At 42.0% G+C, this 25,741-nt stretch overlaps 1 protein-coding gene across 2 annotated transcripts in view; it reads left to right on the top strand.

Moving 5' to 3' along the window:
* rai14 (retinoic acid induced 14) overlaps positions 1-25,741 on the top strand; it is a 41,854-nt gene that overhangs the window by 6,509 nt on the left and 9,604 nt on the right. For both annotated transcript variants that reach the window (XM_064942360.1, XM_064942359.1), the window contains exons 3-7: positions 11,225-11,355; positions 14,661-14,749; positions 15,343-15,407; positions 20,606-20,663; positions 21,521-21,591. In XM_064942360.1, coding sequence (XP_064798432.1) covers positions 11,225-11,355; positions 14,661-14,749; positions 15,343-15,407; positions 20,606-20,663; positions 21,521-21,591 — 414 coding nt within the window. The remainder of the gene's footprint in view (positions 1-11,224; positions 11,356-14,660; positions 14,750-15,342; positions 15,408-20,605; positions 20,664-21,520; positions 21,592-25,741) is intronic.

Raw genomic sequence — 25,741 nt, 5'->3', positions numbered from 1 at the left:
CCCTCTGTTTATATAGCAGTAATTGATGCCATGGCAATATACAGTCGAGTATTTTTTTGCATGATGTCTACACAATGGATTCCTAGCTACAATTGCTAGTCTAAATAGGCCATAAAGTTAATTTGACTAAATGTGGGGGTGTACATTCAACACACGTTTAGAGGTTTAATACTGTGAGGTAATAATGTACATGTGAAAATGTACTATTTTGTATGAAAAGAACACGAGACTACTGCTATGTCTGAGAGTGGAAGTCTGTCTGAAACCTACCATATGTTCTTTGTTTAACTCTGATTTGTCTGTGGTCTCCAATCCCTTATTCTGTTTGGAGTTTCAAAGTCATGTATACTGCTCGAGCCTTTTTGAGATTGCTTAAGCAATTTCAGCTGTTATTTAGTAGAAAGGATGCCTTGTTTTGGGGACATTGTGCATGTGCTTTGTGTTAGGAAGTGCTTGAAGTGAACATTTCCATTGTTTATCGTAATGCTGTAGATACTTGCCACCCTTTCTACACAGACATGCATCTGTGTGGTGGCAGACAGGCAATACCCATAGGGACGCACTTGAAGTGGTGTCAGACCTCGGGTCATCGGCTGTTCCTCAGATCATTTGTTTTGTGCAGTTGTCTTTGCTGAGCCTGAGAAACAAACCGTATTGCCTGTGGCAAGTTTGCGCTCCGGTGTAAAACTTTCTCCATAAACCAAACATTAAAATCATGGCTCTTGGGTTTTGCTTGTCCTTGGGGGTCCAGAGAAGAGAGAGAGAGTGACTTTTACAGTTGCTGTCTGTCTGCACTAAGTGGTCTCTGTGTAAATCTAGGCTGATGATTTCACCAGCAGGCCGTAGTGGAAGTCCTTCAGACCAGACCCGGTATGGTAGTACAGTGCACGATAGTGAGAATACCAGAGGCATCAGGTATACTTATACAGTACATTGCTCTTATTGTGTGGAGAAGTAATCCTTGAATAGTTGGCACGGTAACAGTATAGAGAGAATACCAGAAGCTGGCTGAGTGACACAACTGTGAGCATTGGAATGAGAACAAGTCTACATATGGAAAAGTGTATTCGGATGGCAATCCAGAACAGAACACCCCATATACTTGACTATTGTGTAGAAAGTACATGCCTTGTTTCACAGTATTTACAGTTGAGGGAACACACTTTCCATGGACTGCTTCATGTTGAGCTTAACATACACTCGTAATCAAATGTTTACTAGGTTCTTGGTGTCTTTTACCTAGATATTCCCTCTCACAATCTCCATACCCCCCCAGGTCAAATCTATTTATACGATTTGGGCTGCAGATTATGGTCTAAGTGTACTTTTGCCCTCAGGAAATTGCATCCGGGATAGAGCTTTGCAAGATGGCCTCCTCTTTGTTGAGTGGGACACTCAAGCAGTTTCCAGAAATGCTGCATCTGCAATTCTCAGTAGGTCTTATGTAGTTTGTTTCTGTTCTGCAGTAAGTCCTCCTATACATGATTTATCTCTGCTATCCAGTAAAGAGCCCTGCTATCACCAGGGACCGCTGTGATGCTAACCTGGTGTGACCCAGTGAGCTTCATTAACTCTGTGTTTATGATGTTGGCCCAGTTGCCTGCTGTATTGTAATGGGAGTGGCACAGTTAGGATCATTACATACTTGGTACAGCGAGGAGACCCAGGTGCTTGCATGACCTGTGGCTAAATAAGTTCTGCTCTACATATTTTGTTGACAGGCATCACTCAATCTTTTGGAATGAATTAGCAAATTCAGCTTTAAGCGTTATTGTTATTATGGCAACATTGGTGAGAGGATCAACAGTTTGTTTTAGTCGGATACTCAGTTCACTGTTTTAGGGGGCAGTCTTCTGATTTTCTTCTTCCTAATATTAAGTGTCTCAAACTAAACAAATACATTGAGTGTAGCTGAAGGAATTACAACTTTGCAGTCTGGGTTTGTTTTTTTCTATTGGAGAGACGGGGCCTCAGAGAACAGGAAGTGGACTTGAGTCTAGAACAGATTTTGGAATAACATTTGATGTGAACATTTATTTTCACCTAATTCATGTCTATTTTCTTTGAATTCTCCATGCTGGTTAGAAAAATGCTTTTGCTCAATTAGGATGAAATTGTACATATCTGTTCTGTTCAAAACTCGTTTTGATATTCGCCATGGGGATTGCCAGTGTTTCATGTGATACTATCCGGTTTGACAACAAGCCTTCTTTTTTGAGATGTCACGTATGTCCCAGAGAGAGTATTGATAGGGGGTTCACCTGTTGGGTTTCTGACCGGCGGCATCCGGTGACGTTCACAGCCCATACAGAAAGTGGTCCCCCTGTACACCATACTGTAACCGGACTCATCAGGGACAGGGGTGTTCAGAGGAAAACCCACTCAGGAACATTACAATAATAACCTTTTAAAAAAATAAATACTGTCAGGGTAATTCATGGCAAAGATAGTCTATTTTGCATGTAATGTGCCCAAAAGGGAGTAGTTTCTCTATCATTGTGCTATCCTGCTGCCAGGTTATGAACAGAGACCATTGTGTAGTGATTTAGGGAGCAGAGTGCATGCTTTTCACAGGTTTGACTGGCCTATTGTATAGGAGATGGTACATGTTTAACCTGCCTATGGGCTGACACCATACTGTCTGTACCCCGGGGTTTAGGTTGGGAGACTATCATGGTGCTAGTTTCATAGGCAGATGAAACCATCCAATTTGTTGAAAATCCCAATTTTGAAGTATTGCAGGTGTGTAGCTTGATACAGTACAAACTATCAAAAGAGGCCCACCTATCCTGCATTAGATCAAATCGAACAAGATTGATACAGTTTTGTGAAAAGGTTTCATTAGTTGATTTTGGAACGTTACTCAGATTTTCGGGAACACTACTCAGAGGACAACTGTTCCCACCCCTCTCGTTCTCCCGAGGAAGACCTGTTAGAGATAAGGGTTGAATGTTTACTCTTGGAAGAGGGTGGTTATGTTTGTCCCACATCTTTCTTTACCCTGATGGTCATTTAGCCACACAATCCCCTCCAGATAATGTTAAGTGTTTCCTGTTTTTACAGGGCTTGGCCCTGACTCAAGAGAGACCCCAGACCAGCCGGTAGCCACTGGGCCATTTTACACAATATTTCTTTCAGTTCTGGGTTTATGAAGGGATGTCGCTAGTCATGGTTTAGTTTTATACGCATCCAAATCCAAGTGAAAATCTGTTCAATTGTTTATACTCTTTAACTTTTGCATTAGTTTGAGTACATCGCAACTTCCTACAACCCCTCACTCAAACTGATCATCTGTCTCCATGTTTGACAAAAGAGCATATTCCAGCCCAAGCTGATCCATGTCTTCACTAATGTGATCCATGTACTTCTACTGATGGACAGTAGCCTAATTTGTAGCTAGTGTTTCCTTGCTTAGGGAGGGGGCTGACTCAGCCCGGATACAGTATACCGAGTTAGCTATTGCTCTAGATTTTGTTTTGAGTGAACATCTGCAGCAGTGAGGAGTCTCGTGTGACTTATGTGCAAGGGCTGATACATACACATTTTAGTGTGGTGAGTGAGTGTACTATATAAGTAAGTGTGTATTACTATTATCTAGCATTTGCAAGATAATAGTAGGGGGGGGGGGGGTGGTTACTGTTGTGTGTTTTATGGCAGTTTTATCAGAGGCACAGCATCCAGCCACGCCCATATTACAGTGGTTTTGAATTTGATCCATTCCATGGAATGTCACTCCCTTTGAAATTTGAGCATTGCATTCCGCTCCACTTAGTCCACTACTGTAGATCTGTCAAATGCAATGGTAAGGCATTCACAGTCCACTGCAGCAATATCCCGTCTCCTGTGTGTCCGTTTCATCTATCGCACTACACCGTACAGTCACGCGATATTGTTCAGTGTTCTGTTTGGTTAGTTCTTCTCGAGCACGGCAGTATTTTCATGTTTTGTTATCTTCTCCGTTCTACTGCAGTTGAAGTAATGCTGGTGCAACCACAGTTCCACAGACATCCTCTGGGTTCAAATGACAGAGAACTGGGAACTGTGGATGTGGTTTGGAAATGCAGAGAAACTTCTCTTTGAAACTGTGAAATGTTTTTGCAGGCTCCAATCAACAACTTTATTATAGATTATTTACTAAATGTGAATAAGGCTAGTCGACATGTGAAATCCAGCTGGAGTGTAGGCCTAATGGGCAGGAAGGTAATGTGGACTTTGACCTCAGTCTGTCAGAAGTGCAGAGTGAGTGGTTTTTAATGGTGTTGGAGAATAGAGCAGACCAGAGCAGGACTGACACCATTTTAAAATAGCTGCACTGTGTCTCTGTATTTGTCTGTAATCCCTGTTTACCCTCCTGCACATTCTGACAGTAGCAGCTATGGTCTCTCTATCTGGCTGGCTGGCTCACTCCCTTACTGTACTATACACTGACTGACTGTTATTGACTATCTTTGTCTGGCTCACTTCCTTGCTGCACTACCAAGGAGTCTGTCACTGACTGTCTGTAACTTCAAATCACATTTTTTTGGTTGCATACACATATTTCGCAGATGTTATCGCAGGTGCAGTGAAATGCTTATATTTCTTGCTCCAACAGTGCAGTAATACCTGACAATACAAAACAATACACAAATCCAAAAAATAAAAACTAAGAAATTAAGAAATATCAGAATGAGCAATGTCAGAGTCCAGAATATATATTTACCGTGCCTTCAGAAAGGGAGGTGACCAAGACCCTGATGGTCACTCTGGTCGGATGAAACCAAGAATGAACTCTTTGGACTGAATGCCAAGCTTCACGTCTGGAGGAAACCTGGCACCATCCCTACGGTGAAGCATGGTGGTGGGAGCATCATGCTGTGGACATGTTTTTCAGCGGCAGGGGCTAGTCAGGATAGAGGCAAAGATGAATGGAGCAAAGTACAGAGAGATCCTTGATGAAGAGCGCTCAGGACTTCAGACCGTGGCGAAGGTTCACCTTCCAACAGGACAACGACCTTTAGCACACAGCGAAATACAATGCAGGAGTGACTTCGGGACAAGTCTCTGAATGTCCTTGAGTGGCCCGGCCAGAGCCCGGACATGAACCCGATCAAACATCTCTGGAGAGACCTGAAAATAGATGTGCAGCAACGCTCCCCATCCAACCTGACAGAGATTGAGAGGATCTGCAGAGACGAATGGGAGAAACTCCCCAAATACAGGTGTGCAATGCTTGCACCAACTTTTTTTTATAAGCCTAATTATAGAATTACATATAGAATCCCTATTAATTCACGAGGATCTCTGTGGGCCTTGTCGTAAAGATTTATAATTTTAACTTTAAAATGTTTTACTTTTTGTCTCATGAACACAACCCGTTACACAAAACACCAAAAAGTGGCATGACATTTGGCGATTGTCATTAGGCCAGAATTAATGCGTCCACTGTTGTCTGCACACGGCTCAGTAGTGTCGGCCACTCATCCCTGCCGTGGCAAAATGTCAGTGTTCTCGTGGAACCACATCACATTTTAGAGCGTAGGCTGTACCACTCATTTTCAGTGGTGTAAAGTACTTAAGTAAAGTAGTACTTTAAAGTATTTTTACCAAAGTAGTTTTTTTGGGTGTCTGTACTTTACTTTACTATTTATTTTTTTGACAACTCTTACTTTTACTTCTCTACACCCCTAAAGAAAATATTGTACTTTTTACTCCATACATTTTCCCTGGCAACCCACAAAGTACTACTTACATTTTGAATGCTTAGCCCGAACACGCACTTATCAAGTGAACACATGGTCATCCCTACTGCCTATGTTCTGGCAGACTCAGTAAACAGAAATTCATTTTTTGTAAATAATATCTGAGTGTTGGAGTGTGCCCCTGGCTATCTGTACATAAAAAATAAAATAAAAGAACATGGTGCTGTCCGCTTTGCTTAATATAAGGAATTTGAAATGATTCATACTTTTACTTTTGATACTTAAGTATATTTAAAACCAAATACTTTTAGACTTTTACTCAAGTACTATTTTACTGGGTGACTTTCACTTTTACTTGAGTAACTTTCTATTAAGGTATCTATACTTTTACTCAAATATGACAATTGAGTACTTTTCCCATCACTGCCCATTTTCGAATCCATTCGCACATTTTTCTGACATGCGGTTATGATAACAAGTTGTGTAATAGCCTACAGTTTTCTTGATATTTTGTTTTAGTTATTGTGATTAGCCCAAGTTTTACCAGTACGGCATACCCCCACTATTTATTTTGCCGGGACGCCGTACTGGACTGTACCGCCTTACTTTCACCCCTGACTGTATCAGAGATTCAATGACCAGGAGACTGCATGTGATGAGCTGCTGCATTTTGCAGCTGGACTTTTTCCTTATCCTCAGCTAGCTGCATGTAGAGATAGCCTAGCCGACTGGAATAACACTGGCTATTCCCAAATCTCTTGCAGAGCCGTGTCTCATTACGCTGCATACCAAAAATAGTGACAGAGACTTTAACAGCCAGCAGCCACACCGGGCCCTCTACAGTATATATCAGGGCTGACTTCGCTGCTCTACTTTCCCCTGGCCCCTGCTGTGTAGAAACTGCAGGTCACCAAGTCCTCCACCAGCACGGCTCAGTTAGCGCTACAACAGAAAGGGATGAATCAATTTATAAACAAAGCACTGTAAGCAGTAAGCACCACTGTTCAGTCACATCCCATGGACAAATTCATGCAGTATACAGTCATTTTCATGAGTACATAATACTAGAAATGTTGTTTTGACAATGTACCTTTTTTTTGTTCCTACAGTGTATGTAGTATATGTAATATTTGACATCTGTAGGAGCCTTCAAAGGGTATTTTTCTCAGACGTTATACACCGAGTCACCTGGCTTGTTATATAAAGCAGGCAGACGGGCAGCAAGGTTTTCAGTTACTGTTCAATTGAACGTTCGAATGGACAAAACGAGTGACCTGAGCAACTTTGAGTGTGGTATTATCTTCTGTGCCAGGTGCGCCAGTTCCAGTACCTCAAACGACTGGCCTCCTGGGCTTTTCACACACATCATAGTCTAGTGTTTACAAACACAAAACATCCAGACAGCGGCAGTCCTGTGGACGAAAACAGCTCGTTGAGGAGAGAGGCCGAAGGAGAATGGCAAGAATCGTGCAAGCGAACAGGTGGGCCAAATAACGGCACAGTACAACAGTGGTGTGCAGAACGGCGTCTCGGAACGCACAACTCATCAGTCCTTGTCACAGATGGGCTATTGCAGTAGACGATCACACCGGGTTCCACTCCTATCAGATGAAAACAAGAAGAAGCGGCTCCAGTGGGCACAAGATCACCAACACTGGACAATGGAGGAGTTGAAAAACATTGCCTGGTTCGACGAATCTCAGTTCCTGTTGCGTCATGCTGATGGCAGAATCAGGATTTGGTGTAAGCACCATAAGTCCATGGACCCATCCTGCCTGGTGTTACCTGTACAGGCTGGTGGCAGTGGTCTAATAGTGTGGAGAATGTTTTCCTGGCACACATTAGGTCCCTTGATACCAATTGAGCAACGTTTCCATGGCCCAAAAAATTCAGGCTGTTATGGAAGAAAAGGGGGTTCGGCCTGGTACTACCGTAGATGGGTGTATCTAACAAACTGTCCACTGAGTGTATACAGTATGTCACGTTTCAGTTCATTATCTATAGATCACAGCAACAGCCTTCAGATGAGATGACTGTAGTCTGCATGCACAGTACCTGAGCTTGATATTAATAAGAGGAATAATCTACCATACAACACCAACGTCAGATCATCCTGACAGTATAACACCTTCACTATTTAGGAGCTAGAGTTCTATAGGGAAGAAACATGTGTTCACTAATTGCTACCACTAGGCTTGTGTTATCTAATACTGTAAGATATGCTTTCAGTTTGAGTTTCTCAAAGAAAACCAGTTGGCTGAATCCAAATGCCCTCTATTACCATGTATGGAAAGTTGGAAACCAATCACGTGGAGGTTTTCAGATTTGTTTTACCGATTTGTCCACTTACCCACGTGAAAAAAATACTACAGTACTTACTACATAATTCTATACTAAACTGTAGTAGACTATAGAATACTATACTACACACTGCAGTATCCTTCGATCATGTGTAGTACTTACTATAGAATGTTGTAGAATACTATTGTAAATACTAGAGTATTATCCGCAAAAAAATCACCGTAGTAAATAGTACAGTAATGTATACAACAGTCCACAAAAGCACTACATTAATTACTATAGTATGTACTATAGTTTTCTTTTACCAATTTTAGACAACAGTTAAGTGTAGACTTTAGATTCTGCAAAAAGAGATTACAGTGAATACTACAGTAAAGTCCGCAAAAACACTACAGTATTTATTAAAAAAAAAAAAAAAAACATTTATGTGGAAAGTTGTGTGTGAGCTGAGTTTATAGATGATGAATGTGTCATACCCTGCTGTGTGTACCAGATCAGAACAGTGCATCTTGCCGGTGTTGGGTAGGGTAAGGTTTGGTATTCCCGGACTGTCTTTGAGCTGGTTTTTGTTACAACATTCCCAAAATAGTGATAGAGTAGAGGAGTGTCTGACCCCTCTGCTCTTTCTGCAGCTCATCTATGCATACCTGAGGTCGCAGGTCTCTTCAACAGGTCCCCTTCCTCTGCTCACGTGTCGGTGTCAGGTAGAACCCATAAGAACTAATAACACAGCTTCAACATAAACCTGGCTTTGAAATAGCTTTGGAAAGGACACCATGGAATAAGCACCATCTCCTACCGTCCACATACTGATGTCTGATAGACATCTTGACTTTTGATGACACTTCTATTGTAGGATGGCCCTCAAATAAAACTGAATTAATACTACCTACCAGGCCAGACAGCTTTACGTGCTGCTCTGAAGGAAACTGAGTGCATGAGTCAGTCACAAAGCATTGGTCCGGTTTGTTTTTAGTGTGGGAGGGAGTGCTAAAGCCTCTTGACTGGGGGAGAGTTCTCAGTGTTATTTTCCTCCCTGTTACAGAGGCGGACTGTCAGACTGATGGATAGTCCTCCTCTTGCTTGAAGAGTCAACTTTCAGAGTTCCCACTCTACTCAGTCACCTTCTCTCTCTCTCTCTCTCTCTCTCTGCTCGTACGTGCACACAAGTGCGGAGAGAATGGATACACTTCTCCCTTCATAACTCTCTCGTTCCAGACGGAGCCTCCCATCATCCTAACAGTTAAGCCAGTGCCTTAACCCTCCAAAAAGATGGACGTGAGTGGGTGGATGGCTGCTATCATTGAGCATGCCAGGCAGGTTAGGGCAGAGTCAGTGTGGCCTGGCCAGCCAGTGACCTCTCATCATGAGGTCAGACTGGAGCCATGTACGTCTTGACATTCAGTCAGGATTACAAATGAGGGCAATTCGTTGTTAAAATGGACTGTGGTAGAGTTAGAAAAACAATCCTCCCTGTTTTGGGACATTAGTCATTTTCGGGACATTTCAACCATTCCTGTGGCCTCATTTATCAATGGTGCATGCGCACAAAAATACCCTAAACCTTTCGTGAGCTGGTTTTCCCGCAAAGGTTCGTATTTATCAATGCTGAACTTGAAGGGAAAGTTTGCGTATTTCCACACACTTCTTAAACCATGCTTACGCACGACTCCTAGTGGTTTATCAATTGTAATAATGGTAGGCTAATAAAACATTAGAGTAGGCCTAATGATAAAACGGTTGCATTTTCTATTGGTAAGAAGGTCGCATAGCAATGTCGCCTAATATAGAATATTTATTGTACTTTTATTATATAGGCCTAAATCATAATCATATTGCTGGGCATGTATCCTTTTCTCACATGACTGGTTTATACACAACAATTAGTAGGCTACCATTTATCAATCGCTCATTCAATAGTCAACCATGCTCGAAAGTAAAGGCCGTTGGCCTCTGACAGTATGGGTAGGGTACAGTATTGCTGTGCGATAGGAGCTCGAGTCTGCGCAACATAACATCCTGTTTAATCTCAAAACCTATACCAAGGCAGGACATAGAAACACAATCATTTATTGATGAATATTTTTTTTTTTTTTGGGGGGGGGGGTCTTTTTATTTAGTACATTTTTTATTTAGTACATTTAGATACACAAAAATATTGAACAACAATTCGTATTTTGCATAACGTGTGCACTGTAGCATTTACTTTTAAAGTGTTCAATAGACAGTTCATTCGGCAAAATTCACGGCCAGTGTTTGGCGGTCGCAGCTAAACAATGTCACTCGCTAATTTCTCGAAAAAAGATCACATTTGACAAAGCGCTTTAGAAACTGTCATGACCCAGTTCCAACATCTTCAAATCATACAGCCAATGAGGGGATTTATGTTACCATTAAACGCTAATGGGGGCGTTTTCCATGCGGGGTTGTAACGCGAGCGCAGAAATATAATATGGCTCTGATTTATCAATGAAAACTTGCGTCTATGTTGAAAGCGACAGTTTGGTAAATCTCAATTATTTGTTGCGCACGCAAATCCAGAATCTCCATGTACGCCAGAATTGTGATAGAAATGTGTGCACGGTTGATAAATGAGGACCCTGGGCTCTGGTAAAATGAATGCCCTTGTAAATCTCTGCAGACAAGCATTTATTTGAGCAATTGATTTCATGATGTAGGAGCAGAGGGAAGCTGGCTCCCCGAGGCATTGTGTTTTCACAGTAATATGATCCAGTGGACTCAGGCAAGAAAACATGGGATAAGCCTAAGGTTTCGAACTGAATGAGTGTCATGCAGTACAGCCACGGTCATCAGGCCACGGTGGCCAAAAATGTGTTAAAAGTGAAACAATCTTCTGTTAATGGCTTTGAAACAACTTCCTGGTGCAGCTTGTCTGATGCCTTTAAGCTATAATGGAACTGTGTTCATCAAGTTATGTAATGGGGAGTTCCCTACTTAAGGATTAAGTCTAAATGGGATTATCACCTAGACTAGAGGTCACCAGAGAGACACGGCTGGCCGCGTTCACATGCTGAATTGTGTTAGCTAGGTTTGCTGTGGAGTAAAACCAACCAAAAGCTATGACGTCTCTTATATTTTATGCTAATTGTCTACAATGGGTAAGGAACTGCGGTTTTTGCCACACAGGATTTGAACAGTAGTGGGAAGGTGTTAGGTACATTCAACTCTGTGAATGAGAAGCATTAACCTCTGTGATATTGTTTCCTTCTCTCCCTCCTCAGGCCCATGAATGGAGCAAAAACGATGAGCGCCTCCTGGCAGCTGTGGAACATGGGGAGGTGGAGAAGGTGGCCTCTCTCCTCACCAAGAAAGGAGCCAGCGCGGTCAAACTGGACAATGAGGGAAAGTCAGCGTGAGTATCGAGGGTTGAGGGATGGTGTTGAGCCACACACAGATAAGAAACAGGGAATTGGGACAGCTTGGAGATTTAGGCGGTGGGTTTTGCGAACTGAATTAAAGGACCATTTGAAATATGAGTATAGTCATGTTTATTGTTTAAATCAATTACATGTTTGCTCATCTTCCCCAGACCATCTACAACTCCAACACTGAAACGGTTTCAGTGCAGAATAGAAGTTGCAGTATGTGGATATTCCCCCACAGTTCTATAATGACACATCCTACAATCATTGATAATAATGGAATTGGCCCCGGGCAACTGTTTGACTCAATAAGCCATAGCCCCTGTCACTTGTGGAGATGCTATTGAACTGAACTGCCCTAGATACCCCGTTGAAGGAAGGAATAAGTCATCTGGAGCCGGAGAAGGTTTAGGTATTATCATGGTTAGAGAAAGTTAAAGAAAGGCATGCAAATCACTGGTTCTGAATTAACTGCAACCTGACAATGAGTTGCTAAGTATAGCACCATAGAGATGTAATTGTATCTGTACGAGCATCGCTGTCATCGTATATCTCCTTTCTTCCTCCTTTTGTCTATCTGTTTAGCTTTGCCCTTCCTCCTATTCCATAATGAATATGTGCTAACTTCTAAATGTCATCTTTTGTTACTCATGATGGGGGAAATGATTAAATTGGTGAGCTAATGATTCATAAAATGCACCCCACGCACTGTTTTGGCAAAGCCATTCCTGTGCCCTTCTCTCTTTTCATGTGTACAAACCTGTGAGAATCTATGGCCTTTCATTGATTGCCTATTGAACATGATATAATTCCAATTGTATAGAGTAGGGCATGGTCTCCTTTGTGTTTAACAATCTCCCAAATACCACAAAGCGTGATTGTGTCCTGATATTGTCCTGATTTCTATAGGCTCTGAATGGACTTGACAGCCATGCTCCCACTTCCTAGCTGGACCAGATAATGCAGAGGGACAGTGTTAATGTTTGACCTCTTTCTGACAGTTGTAGACAGAGCACCACCACCAGAGACCAGTGCAAGATGACACCACTGACCTAAATATATTTAGTCATTTACTTTGAGGGAGATATGCACACACCAGCCAGCCACACAATTAGGGCTGGGAATTGCCAGGGACCTCACGATACGATATTATCACGATACTTAGTTGCCGATATGTATTGCGATTCTCGCGATTCTATGAGTTATGAATCGGAAACTGTGGTTTTATTGATGTCCCAAATTGATGTCCCAAAAATATTGCTCACTATATATCTGCTGCAGAGAGACAAGAGAAAGAATGCAAATTAGTTTTGATCAGTCTGGGGAATAAAAGGGCTGAAAACATGTTCGCTCACTATTTAAAAAGAAGATGGAGGACAAGCTATGGGATGAAAACATGTTGGCTCACTATTTAAAAAGAAGATGGAGGACAAGCTATAGGATGAAAACATGTTGGCTCACTATTTAAAAAGAAGATGGAGGACAAGCTATAGGATGAAAACATGTTGGCTCACTATTTAAAAAGAAGATGGAGGACAAGCTATGGGATGAAAACTACCAGAGTTTTGGCACAGGTACAGCTGAATACAGAAACTATTTTACATTAAAAAACACCTAAGTAGCCTGATAGTTACATATTGCGATATTCTTTTTGGACCATATTATATAGATATTTGACTCCAAGTATCGATTTGTAATATATATATATATATATATATATATATATATATATATATATATATATATATATATATGTATGTCTATATGTCTATATATGTCTATATATGTCTATATATGTCTATATATTATTGTCCCAAAAATAATATTGCAATATGTAACTAGCAGGCAACGTAGGTGTTTTTAATGTCACTTATATAAAGACACCATTGTTTACATAGCTGACCTTCCCATGTTTCCCAGAAGGACACACACTGACTGGCATGGCATTCCCAAACAGTCAGTGTCGCCATGGAGATACTGGAGACTTCTAATTTTTACATAATGACTGGAATGGGTGGTGGTGGTGGTGTTGGTGCTGGTGTCTGAAAGCACGACATCTCTCGTTATTATTATTATTGCAAAACACACACAGACAGATAATCACGTGATAACTCCGTTTGTGTGTGTGTGTCCTATGTAGCCTGATTCATTAGGAAAATGTAACTCATTCAGTTCATTACATGACGTGTAACTGCAAGTCATTGTCTTAAATTAATATTGATAATATCGTTTTCTTGGAGTTAAATTGTGGCCTTCCACTTGTGCTTGTTATCATAAATGAATAATAATTTATTGACCTAGCAATTGATGTCCCGAGGAAGTGTAATTGGTGTTGAAATGGGGCTCACTGTGGAAGCTGTTGAAGAATGCTTCATTAAACATTCATTAAAAATGAAACGGATTATTCTGGCTGTGCCAGGCATATCAAACATGTTAGTCAGGCAAGTGTGTTTGATTAATGCCTTTCCATTCTGAGGGTAATTCATTTCAGCAGATACACTGTGTAAGCTCTATTAAATAGTCTAGACACTTAACTTATCTAAACACTTGCTCATCTAAATGTTCCAATATTAGATCATCCATGTTCATTACAAAAAAATCTGTGTTCTTCCAAAAACAAGTATGTGAAAGAAATGGTCTCGTTATCTCTTCCAATTAAAATCACAACGTTTCACAGCAGAACTGAATTATTAACAGGTGCAAACACACTTGGATGATTACTCAGTCTGACTACTTCAATATTTCCCTCACACGTCCTTGGATCAGTCAAAGTCATTTGGAAGAAGTGCACCAGAATGCTTGGAATCTGGAACCCTGCTATGCGGTTTTTTTCATAGTTTTGAGGAAGACATCCTCTATAGCGGTGGTAATTGCTCTGTTGTCGTGTTCTTGAGTTGAACGGTGCTAGAGGCCATGCGTGTGCGTGTGCGTGTGTGTGTGTATTAGCTCTGAGTCTGCTTGATGGCCTGGAGCAGAGCTCATTGATCCACAGCAATGCACTCCCCCTGTTCTAACACCACATTCCGTAGCACCGAATTCAAAAGTCACCTCCCCACTTAACCTTCTCTTGATGGCCATTGATAATCATATTGACAGATCACATTGGTGAAGATTGAATTGTAGTGTTGTTGACACTTTGTTTGCTTTTTGTGTAGGGAATTGAAGTATTTTTTTTCTTTCTTCACAATTGATTGCTGTATTTTCTGTTTATTCCTCCAATGACATGTTTAATCTCCACTGTACCATTCCACTGTGTTAGACTGATCATCTCGATATGCTGTCTCTCCTTGTACAGTCTCCATGTGGCTGCCACCCGTGGTCAAACTGATTGTCTGGCAGTCATCCTGGCCCATGGAGTGGACACATCAATCATAGACACCTCAGGTTAGTGGACTGCATTCCACAGGGTTCCCCAATAGGTGATTTTTATTTGGCGCCTTGAGTTTTCGGAGCAATTTTTTTGTAATTCATTTCTGTTGTTGGACATTTAAAGACTGTCAAATCACCAGGAAATAATTTTAACGTGATTTAAAATATGTTCCCAAGTATTTCCATGCATAAATAGAGGTATAAATCAAGGTTTGAAATGATTCAGTTTTTCTCAAATACTATATCTGTTTGGGATTTTTGCGCTCAATTTGTAGTCTACAAATTATTTATAACTATGTTTTGCCACCCCCACCCACCCCACCCCACACACATGGCTGAATTGGGACCCCTGACATACCTTGTACTGTGCCTGCCCAAAGATCCAGATTAATAATTCAAGGCAGAGCTACTTACATAACATGTGAATATCTCCTGAACATAGTGTAGGTGAACATTCACCTATAGACCTAATCTGCCCAGAAACCTTTCTCAAGTATGATTCTACTGCTAGTGGTTACAGATATAGACTTGAGACCAGCAGGGAGTTGAATTAAACTGAACCTGCAACGTAAGATATCTCACCTGGATGTATTTTTTTTCTCCTTCAGGTTTTAGTGCTTTACACCTCGCTGCCAAAAACAACCATCAGGAATGTGCCAAAAAGCTTATACAGGTGAGATGGAGCTACTGAATGAATGAAACTGCAAACGTAAATGTTGACTGATAACTCACTCACTGGCTGTATCGGATGAAGCCATTGATATATTCTCCAGTAGTTCATCATTATCACCCTTATGTATGGGTCATGTGTATGCAAGCGAGTTAAAACAGTTGTGCTTTTTGTTGAATCCCAATTTTAAAAAGAGTCTCTCTGACCATTGTGAAGATGGGTTCTCCGAGTGACTGTAATGTCTTGTGGTGAGAGGTGTGTCATATCTGGTTGTGTTCTGTCTGGTGGTTCTTCGGTTTGTCCTAGTGCATCGGCTGACCTAACCCCATGACCTCTTCTCTATCCTTCACACAACTATGATATGACCTCAGTTCAGCCATGCGTACGTCCACACAATAAAAGTCTGTTAATGCATCTGCAGGAGCTTGTGGAAATCAACAAGTACAGTGGATAGCTTGTTCAAGTCTTGATGTATTGAAATCAGGGATTTCTGTGTGCATGAACTGTTGTTAGTCAGTATTTTTTAACATGTCATAATTGTGTACGTAAAATATGATTTTATGAAGCTGTCAGAATCAAGTCTACACCACAGTGTGCATACAAGATAATACTTGGCCATTAATCAGAATGGCTGACTCTTACTGTAATATGATCTGCGAGTCTGTGTTAATTTCATCAACAATAACTATGATGAAAATGACTCTGCAAAACATCTTTCAGTTGTGCGGTCTGATTGAACTGATCTGCCCTGCTCTCCCACACAGCTCCCAAGCGGTCACTTCAGTCACACTTTTGAACTGATGCGAAGCCAGCACACTTGACTTGTAACTAACCTCAACTAGAAACAATGTTTACTCTCTCTCTTACTTTAATGTAGGCTATTTTTGCATTGATTGCATCAGAAGCTCTATTTTCCCATGTGCTCTGTTTTTCTCTAATCTGTGTTGCCACTCTTAAACCTTGGTCCGCAAATGCTATTTGAGTTTGCTTTTTTCCTATAGTGAAAAACTAATGCTATTTGAATTAGCTTTTTTCCTAAAGAGAAAAACTAATGCTATTTGAATTTGCTTTTTTCCTGTAGTGAAAAACTAATGCTATTTGAATTTGCTTTTTTCCTATAGTGAAAAATGAATGCTGTTGAATATTAGGAGTGCAGTAATACTTCTGGCATTTTTGTAAAGCTCAAATTCTCCCATTTTCAAGGAAAACTTTGAAAATCTGAGCTGTAAATTGTTGAACCTGTAGCCAAGGAAAGTATTCAGACCCCTCGACTTTTTCAACATATTGTTACGTTACAGAAAAATGATTTTTTTCCCTCATCAATCTACATACAATACCCCATAATGACAAAGCGTTTTTAGAAATGTTTGCAAATTTACATAAGTATTTAGACCCTTTACTCAACCCTTTGTTGAAGCACCTTCGTCAGCGATTACAGCTTCAAGTCCTCTTGGATATGATGCTACAAGCTTGGCACACCTGTATTTGTGGAGTTTCTCCCATTCTTCTCTGCAGATTCTCTCAAGCTCTGTCAGGTTGGATGGGGAGTGTCACTGCACAGCATTTTTCAGGTCTCTCCAGGGATGTTTGATCGGGTTCAAGTCCGGGCTCTGGCCCGGGGACCACTCAAGGATATTCAGAGACTTGTGATGAAGCCACTCCTGCGCTGCCTTGCCTGTGTGCTTAGGGTCGTTGGCCTGTTGGAAGGGGAACCTTCGCCCCAGTCTGAGGTCCTGAGCGCTCTGGAGCAGGTTTTCATCAAGGATCTCTCTGTACTTTGCTCCATCCATCTTTCTCCCGATCCTGACTAGTCTCCCAGTCCCTGCCGCTGAAAAACATCCCCACAGCATGATGCTGCCACCACCATGCTTCACCATGGGAATGGTGCCAGGTTTCCTCCAGACGTGACACTTTGCATTCAGGCCAAGGAGTTCAATCTTGGTTTCATCAGACCAGAGAATCTTGTTTCTCATGGTCTGAGTCCTTTAGTTGCCTTTTGGCAAACTCCAAGCGGGCTGTCATGTGCCTTTTACTGAGGAGTGGCTTTCGCCTGGCCACCATAAAGGCCTGATTGGTGGAGTGCTGCAGAGATGGAAGAACCTCCCAGAAGGACATCCGTCTCCACAGAGGAACTCCGGAGCTCTGTCAGAGTGACCATTGGGTTCTTGGTCACCTCCCTGACCAAGGCCCTTCTCCCCTGATTGCTCACTTTGGCCAGGCATCCATCTCTAGTAAGAGTCCTGGTGGTTCCAAACTTGTTCAATTTAAGAATGATGGAGGCCACTGTATTCTTGGGGACCTTTAATGCTGCAGGAATGTTTTGGTACCCTTCCCCACATCTGTTCCTCGACACAATTCCTTCGACCTCATGGCTTGGTTTCTGCTCTGACATGCACTGTCAACTTTGGGACCTTATATAGACAGGTGTGTGCCTTTCCAAACCACGTCCAAGCAATTGAATTTACCACAGGTCGACTCCAATCAAGTCGGAAAACAGGATGCACCTGACCTCAATTTCGAGTCTCATAGCAAAGGCTCTGAATACTTATGTAAATAAGGTATTTCTGTTTTTTTTTTATTATTATACATTTGGAAAAATTCTTATTTTATCTTATCTTATTATGTGTAGATTGGGGATGTCTTTAGTATTTTATCCATGTTAGCATAAGGCTGTAACGTAGCAAAATGGGGGATTAATTATGGCTGCTTTTGTTACACTCTGCCACAATATCAATGTTGCCAGCTAAGTTAGATGAGGAGATAGTAAGTGTAGTTGGACACGGCTATCTGAATGTGCACATGGTGGAAGTTGGAGGTAGCCTAAATATTCATTATTTAATAGAAGAAGAAAAATGCACTGACTATTATGTGACTAAAATGGCTGTGACTACAACTAAACTACAATAGTTTTAGCCAACTGATAACCGAAACTAGCAATAGGTGAAATAACTCAAATGTGACAAACTAAATCTAAAATAGCTGCCAAAATGAACTCTGCTGTGAGTATGTCTGTATGTACATCATCAACTTAATGCTAATATCAGTCCTTCTTATATATTTGTTTTGTAGCAGCTGAATTCAAAGCTTCAGTGCAGCAATTCTGTACTAAAGCTGTTTTTGTAATCGATACATAGCCTATCATCAACTGAGGGAACTATTTTCAGTGGGTTCATTTTAAGTGTCTCCGTGAGATTGAGACCATTTTCCAAACAGTTGGGAAGCTGAAGTCCGATGTAATACATATCCCTCCCTCTCTGGTAATGCCTGTCACTTGAATGGCCAGCTAAGCCACTTGCCCATACAGATTGACTTGACACACTGTCGGAAACCTGATGCAAGGGCACTCCCATTAATTCCAAATGAAAATGTGTCTAAAAAATGGCTTACAACGGTGCCTAAAGCTCTCCGGCTTAGAGTGGGACTGCCTGTCAAAGTGTGCACCTCTCTCACTCAGGGAGAGCAAGGTAGAGCTAGAGCGAGCGCTGCGTCACAAGGTTATGCGCCCCTCACTGAGCACTAGATAGAACTTTGTGGTCACGGGTTCACAATTGGACCTTTTCTGAGGTCTCAGCCAAGCAAGCAGGAAACAGCAGCCCATAGTGGCTTACTGCACATGCAACAACACGCGCACGAGGGAACTTCTCAGAAACACAACACTGTCACTGACCGTTTTCAAAATATACTGAACAAAAATATAAACACAACATGTAAAGTGTTGGTCCCATGTTTCATGAGCTGAAATAAAAGATCCCAGAAAATGTTAATATGCACAAAAAGTATATTTCTCTCAAATTTTGTGCACAAAATTTGTTACTGAGCATTTCTCATTTGCCAAGATAATCCATCCACCTGAGAGGTGTGGCATATCAAGAAGCTAAATTAAACAGCATGATCATTAAACAGGTGCACCTTGTGCTGGGGATAATAAAAAGCCAATCTAAAATGTGCAGGTTTGTCACACAACACAATACCACAGATGTCTCAAGTTTTGAGGGAGTGTGCAATTGGCATGCTGACTGCAGGCATGTCCACCAAAGCTGTTGCCAGAGAATTGAATGTTCATTTCTCTACCATAAGTCGCCTCCAACTTATTTTAGAAAATTTGGCAGTGCCTCCAACTGGCCTCACAACCGCAGACCACGTGTAACCACGCCAGCCCAGGATCTCCACATCCGGCTTCTACACAAGTGGGATTGACTGAGAAGAGTCACCCGGACAGCTGATGAAACTGAGTATTTCTGTCTGTAATAAAAGCCCTTTTTTTGTGGGGGGAAAAACCCTTCTGATTGGCTGGGCCTGGCTCCCCGGTAGCTGAGCTCCTCCCCAGTCATGTGAAATCCATAGATTAGGGCCGAATGAATGTATTTGAATTGACTGATTTCCTTATAACATAACACGCCTTTTATTATAGTCCTATTTTCAGACCGTTCCTCTTTCAGTCCCTTTCTCTGTAGCCTAAACCAAGCAGAAAATGCGTGTGCGACACAACAACACATTCAACTTTAGTGCATGAAAAAATGTATACTGAAGCAAACATTTTACCCACCTTTTACCCATACCTTTCTGTCATGTCAACCATCCATTCAAATAAAATAATTCCACGTGTCCGCTTGGCTTTTGTCTTCATAAACTCAGTATCTCTGTCTCGAAACTAGGCTAGATTAGCTACCCCATAAGGTATGCGAATATTTTCTTATCTAAAACGTGGGTGAAATTTGCTTCAGTATATATTTCTCGAGTGACTATAGGACTATAATAAAAGGCGTGCTGGGTGATGTGGTAAAGGCGGATGTATTTTGAAAACTGACGGTGACAGAGTTGTGTTTTATGAGGAGTTCTCTCGTGCCTGTGTTGTATCATATACAATGTTTATGTTGCATCGCACAATCGTTTGGTCTTCCCAGATTTAGTATGTTCCCTGTGACGGAACATACATCCCCCCCCTGTATATTTTCTGTATTCCACAAAGTTCTATCTAGCGCTCAGTGAGGGGCTCTCTCGCTCTCCCTGAGTGAGAGCGGGCACACTTTGACAGACAGTCCAACACTAAGCAGAGAGGTTTAGGCACTTGGACAAATTTCCAAAATTTGCCGTGGTTCCCCTTTTTAAGGCTCAGACCAATTTTTCAAGACAAACATAACAGTGATGGAAAAATAATTTTGTGATATAGATGTTAACCTAAGCCTGTGTTTTCCCACCAGAGTAAATGTGTGTTGGATGCTCTGGACAGCTCAGGGAAGACAGCCCTTCATCACGCAGGTAAGACTTGGTTAGAAATAACTTGTATGCAGAAGGCCTCTATAATGCCTACATGAACGTATGACACTTTATGTCTATAGGGCATCCCTAGGCATCAGCTCTGGGAAAATTGTAACTTGGGCATTGAAGATTCCCACTGAAATGGTGGTGTTCATCAGAAATTGATTGAGATCCTATTTGTATTACTTGAGACCATCAAACCTCGGAGGATAAAATGGCTCGATGATTCCTCTTCTTCGGTGCAGAGCAGCAGATAGCCTATCCTCTAAGCATCTGATCTCAATTCCCCTCTTTCAGTCACGGTCCTGTACTCATCCATGACACAATCCATCTCACTGCTGTACCTCAGCTCAAAGTCCTGCTGATGATTACAGAAGCGGCCGCGGCTATAAGACTAGACTATACCTCGGGTGTTGTCTTATACAGTATATGACAGGAATTTTCTGTGCCTGGGGTGAAGCATACTTTACTAAAGAACATATACATTTAGAGAGGCTTCGGCCAGCAGAGGATGCTTTTATCTGAGGTGCGGGGGCTTGGATCAAAGACTACAGTAAAAAGAGCCATGTCAATTGCATAGTAAGAGACTCTACTGACAGGTTTGTTTTCTCCCGAGTTCCAACGTCCATTTATGGGTGACTGCAAGATAAATGCACCATGTTGGACACAGTAGGGTTCTATTCAGGGAGCAAGCTGCTATAGGAGGAGTCATGCCGGGGGCCTGTGGGAGAGCTTTGACACGGCTCTCAGTTAGTCAATAACCTGCCGTGGCGTTTTGTATTCGTTTCGTACATAACTCTATGGTAGGCAGGGCATTTTGGGCTTATCAATCCATGTATCTTATTTTTCTCCCTCAGCTGCCAGTGGAAGCATTGGGATTGTCCGAACCTTATGTGAGCACAAGTGTCCGGTAAACATCAAAGACACGGTACGTATGCCATTAGATCAGATACAGTGCCGTTTTCTCCGTCAGGTTATTGTTTGTATCGTCTTCAACTAAAGAAATATCCAGGCCTGAAGTTGTATTACTACCCTGTGGGTTGAGAGAAGGCTGCATGGAGTGCAGCATGGAGTAGTCCCACTGTACTGGCTCTGCTGTGCCTCAAAAAATGACCAGCAAATTAACATCCCCTGACTGACTGTGTGTGCGTGCGGGTGTGCATGCAAGTGTGTGTTTGTGGAGTTGATGGTGTGTTATTGTGGCGTTAACGGTGTGTATGTGTGTTAGGGGTTCGCTGTGTGTGAGGCATACATTGTGTATTTGTGTCGTGGTAGCTGGGCTTGTGGTCTCCAATGGAGACATTGTACATGTCTGTGGTTTCTTTCAGCTCGGTGTTGTTTTTCCTCCTCCTCTTTGGGAGGCGTGATGCCACATCCCTGCTGTACAAGATGTCTCCCTCCCGCCAGCTTCACTGACAAACCCACTCCCAGCACACAGTCATCCTCATATAAAAATCCCTATGTTACTTCCAATTACGTTAATTGCAGCACCGGGGTCGTATAAAGGGCCGTGAGGGCTTTTATTTATGTAGTGTTTTTAGAGTCCTTCTGATCCAGTAATTTACTGGCAGTCTACCTCAGGATACATGTTTAAGATTGTATGTCTCAGTAATATCCAATACAGCACAGTCCGAACCTCTGATTCAACTCGGTAGAGAAGAATACTCTTCCTTTAGTGAGGGTTTGTGTTACATCCGCTGTCCTCATACTCAATTGTTTGAAGCGTTTCTCAAATCCTGCATTTCCTTGTACTTTTGCCAAGTCTATAACGTTGACATAGAGCATTTTTTTGTAAAACAAGATTGGAATTACGATACTCTTTTGTTAACAAATGAGTCAATTTGGCCCAATCAAAGACGTTAGCTTTTGATGGGGGAAGTATTAGAAAAAAAGAGCTGCGCTGCAGTGTAGATATCAAACCTCTCCAATCCAGCTGTGGCTTCTCCTCAACCCTCCTTCATCCTGAAATAGCACGGAACACTGATACACTCCAAGGAACTGGGTGCTGTGGAGGGCCAGGGAGGGAGTCACACACCAGTCAGAGTTTTTTTTATAAAGTGCATCGCATTCCCACCCCACTCAAACCCTGGTTGACACATCTTCATTACTGTGAGCCTGTCATCCTGTCTGTATCCTCCGGATAGTAAACACACAAGATAACTATGTTGTGTTTCTGTTAGAGAGCTATTGCAGCAATTAAAGTCTCTCTCAGAAACAATTGCGGGTAATGGTGGAGTGCTATCCAATCCGATCCAAATGGGCTTTGATGCCATCTGAACGGCGGTACTTTAGCTGTGTGTGGGCAGAGCCTGCTGTTCAGAAACAGTCGGGCGCGGGAGGCAGTCAGCTGCGGAATGTATCCTTGTTGAGAGGTTTTGTTAAGTTCACGGAGTATGACCTCACTAGGAGGTGATGGAGACAGTCATCAGCAGCGCACACGTCAAGCCAAAGTACCTCATTTGGCTGCATTTCACATTCAGTGGGAGGAGCTGTAGCTAACGCCTGCTCTTACTCCGTGTTACTGTAGGTCAACACCACTATAGCCGTGGTTCACAGTGAAGGGTGAACCTGGATCCTGGTCTCGCTCACATCTGGAACTCATTCATCTGCTCTTCTAACAGAAAGCGCTGGGAAGAACATGCCAACTTGTTAATACTTGACGTGCCACATGCCTATATATCTTCTTTAAATACTGTAAATACTGACAAAATGATGTAACAGAGAGAATTCCTGGGATTGGCGGTTTTTGAACATTCACAGTCGCAGAGGGGTGAATGTTTACCGTGTGGCTGGCTGTAATCCATGTTCATGTCAACGCACCGATAAAACACACAGAGACAGAACTATGTCAATACCATTAGAGGATGGTGATGAGGTACTTACTGTAGTCACGCAGGTCTCTCAAATGCAGGAGTGAATGGAGTAGAAATAAGGGAAACTATAGCCAGTGGGGCACATTATTGCTGTAACAATGTGGCTTTGCTAGGACCCTGGGCACTCCTTCATGGTTAACCCTCCCCATCTCTGTGTGTCGGACCAGACAGCCTTAGCCACAGCTTTCTGTGGTGCACCGTGCTGAGTGCTGAGATTACACATGGTTTTAATGTTAGATTGTTACATTAGCCTCCTGGGCCCTGGCAGCCAGCCTCTGCTCTGCTGGCCTAACCCACAGATGCCATACTGTAGCTTTATTTAGGCATGAGGATCAGTCCACGTATTTCTCATCCCCTTGTTTCCCCCCCAGACTGTGAGGGGTATGAAAACATTCACACTCTGGAAAACATTCACACTCTGCGCCTGCCAGGGCTTTGTCTGCCAGAGATGAGGAAAGCAGGACTTTTGTCTTGTTCTTTTTTTCAAGACCAAAGTTAGGCCTTTCGGCTGGTAAATACATGACATAAGGCCCTTAGAAACCCACATAATAGCTTTGCCCTTTGTGGTGTGTGTTTGTTTAACACTAAGCAAGTCCGACACATTCCCAGTCAACTCTGGCACATCTCTGAACCCCATTTAGATTCCTCTTGTGTTAAATGTTGTATTTGTCACACCTACACTCAATGGCTAGTATTCATTCCTCTTTCCTACCAAGGTGGATCTGTTCTCTCTTAATTTGAGCCAGTTTGTTACATCGGGAAAATAATCCTGCAGCAACAGGAAATGTGAATTATTATGTGGATTATTATAAATTGACATTTTTGTAGGGGTTGATACATTTTTGTAAGGGAAAATCAAGTCAGAAGCCCTTTTAAACCTCAAGTAGCCTACAAGTTTTAAATTTCATGCATTGCTGGAAAGTTCTCCTGCAACAGGATTATCAAATTAAGATCCTACACCTGTATAGACATACACACACACTAACTAAAACTGTAGAGTATGGTCTGAAAAGATTCCAATGTTATTTCCCAGAAATCACCCAAGTGACAGAGAATATGGTCTAACTGTCCAGAGTGTGGTCTGAACGTCGGATATGTTAAACAGCTCGGAAGGTTCCATTTTATACACAAGAGAATCATCCAAGGTCATTCTTGGTGAAGAAGAGCTGTCACTGTCAGTTTTCTCACACCTGGCTGTCAGAAGCCTCACCACTTTGACAGAGCTGGTAGTCAGCGTCGAGACAAGGTCTTGGAAATGTAAGTATCACCAGAGAAATCACTCAACCTACTAGTTATGGTGTATCTCTGGGGAAAATATGTTGCTAATGGTGAAATGCTTTTTAAACAGGCTCCTGGTTTTAGTGTATGGTAGAAGTTAGAAGTAATTAAGTTACTTTGATGTTGATTGAAGGTACAGATGTGGTATCTTAATTTGATCACCGTGCTGCAGGACTTTCCTGCAACACAGGAAATAAAACATTTTGTTGTGAATTCGAGGTTTTAAAAAGGCTTCTATAAAGTTTGTCATATCCACTTAGAAAATTCAGACTTGATTTTCCCTTGTGAAAAATATATCAACCGCTACAAAAATGTCCATGAATTATAATCCACATAATAATTCATATTTCCTTTTGTTGCAGGATTATTTACCTGCTGTAGGAGACTGGCTCAAACTAAGATTCCACATCTGTATGAAGTTTAGTGTCAGCAAAAAAAAAAAAAGTGTATTTCACTTTTTATGGTTCGACCAGAACGTGTTTTCCGAGAGCTTTCAGGGATAATATGTGATTTTCGAGAAATGTTCCATCTACCAGTGAGACAGAAATTGTGTAAATCCTCCTGATTGTGTTAAGAGTCAACGCCCAGTGCAGTGTGTGTAATGTCCTGTGAAGCAGACAGGCTGTGCATGTAGATATTGCCTGCCTTTGCTTTTGATGAGGTGTCAGTTTCCTAAACCGTATTACTAAGACAAGCCAAATCCTGGGAAAGAAAGGATATAAGGAAAGGAACTTAGAAAATATGTGGAACATATGTGTTGTGTACATTATTTGATAAGGAGGACTGTCTGTGCATGGGACGGAGAACGCTGTGTGTGGAGGGGTGTATGAAGGGGTCTGTGTGTGTGAGAGAGCGGGGGGTAGAGTAAAGTTTCTCATTTTCCCTCTCTGAGCTGTGGGGGAGAATGGCTAACTCCGCATGCCAAAA

The sequence above is a fragment of the Oncorhynchus masou genome, chromosome 28, assembly GCF_036934945.1.
Source record: "Oncorhynchus masou masou isolate Uvic2021 chromosome 28, UVic_Omas_1.1, whole genome shotgun sequence".
Classification (NCBI taxonomy): Eukaryota; Metazoa; Chordata; class Actinopteri; order Salmoniformes; family Salmonidae; genus Oncorhynchus; species Oncorhynchus masou.
The sequence above is the reverse complement of the archived record's forward strand: the minus strand, read 5'-3'. Positions and strand labels throughout refer to the sequence as shown.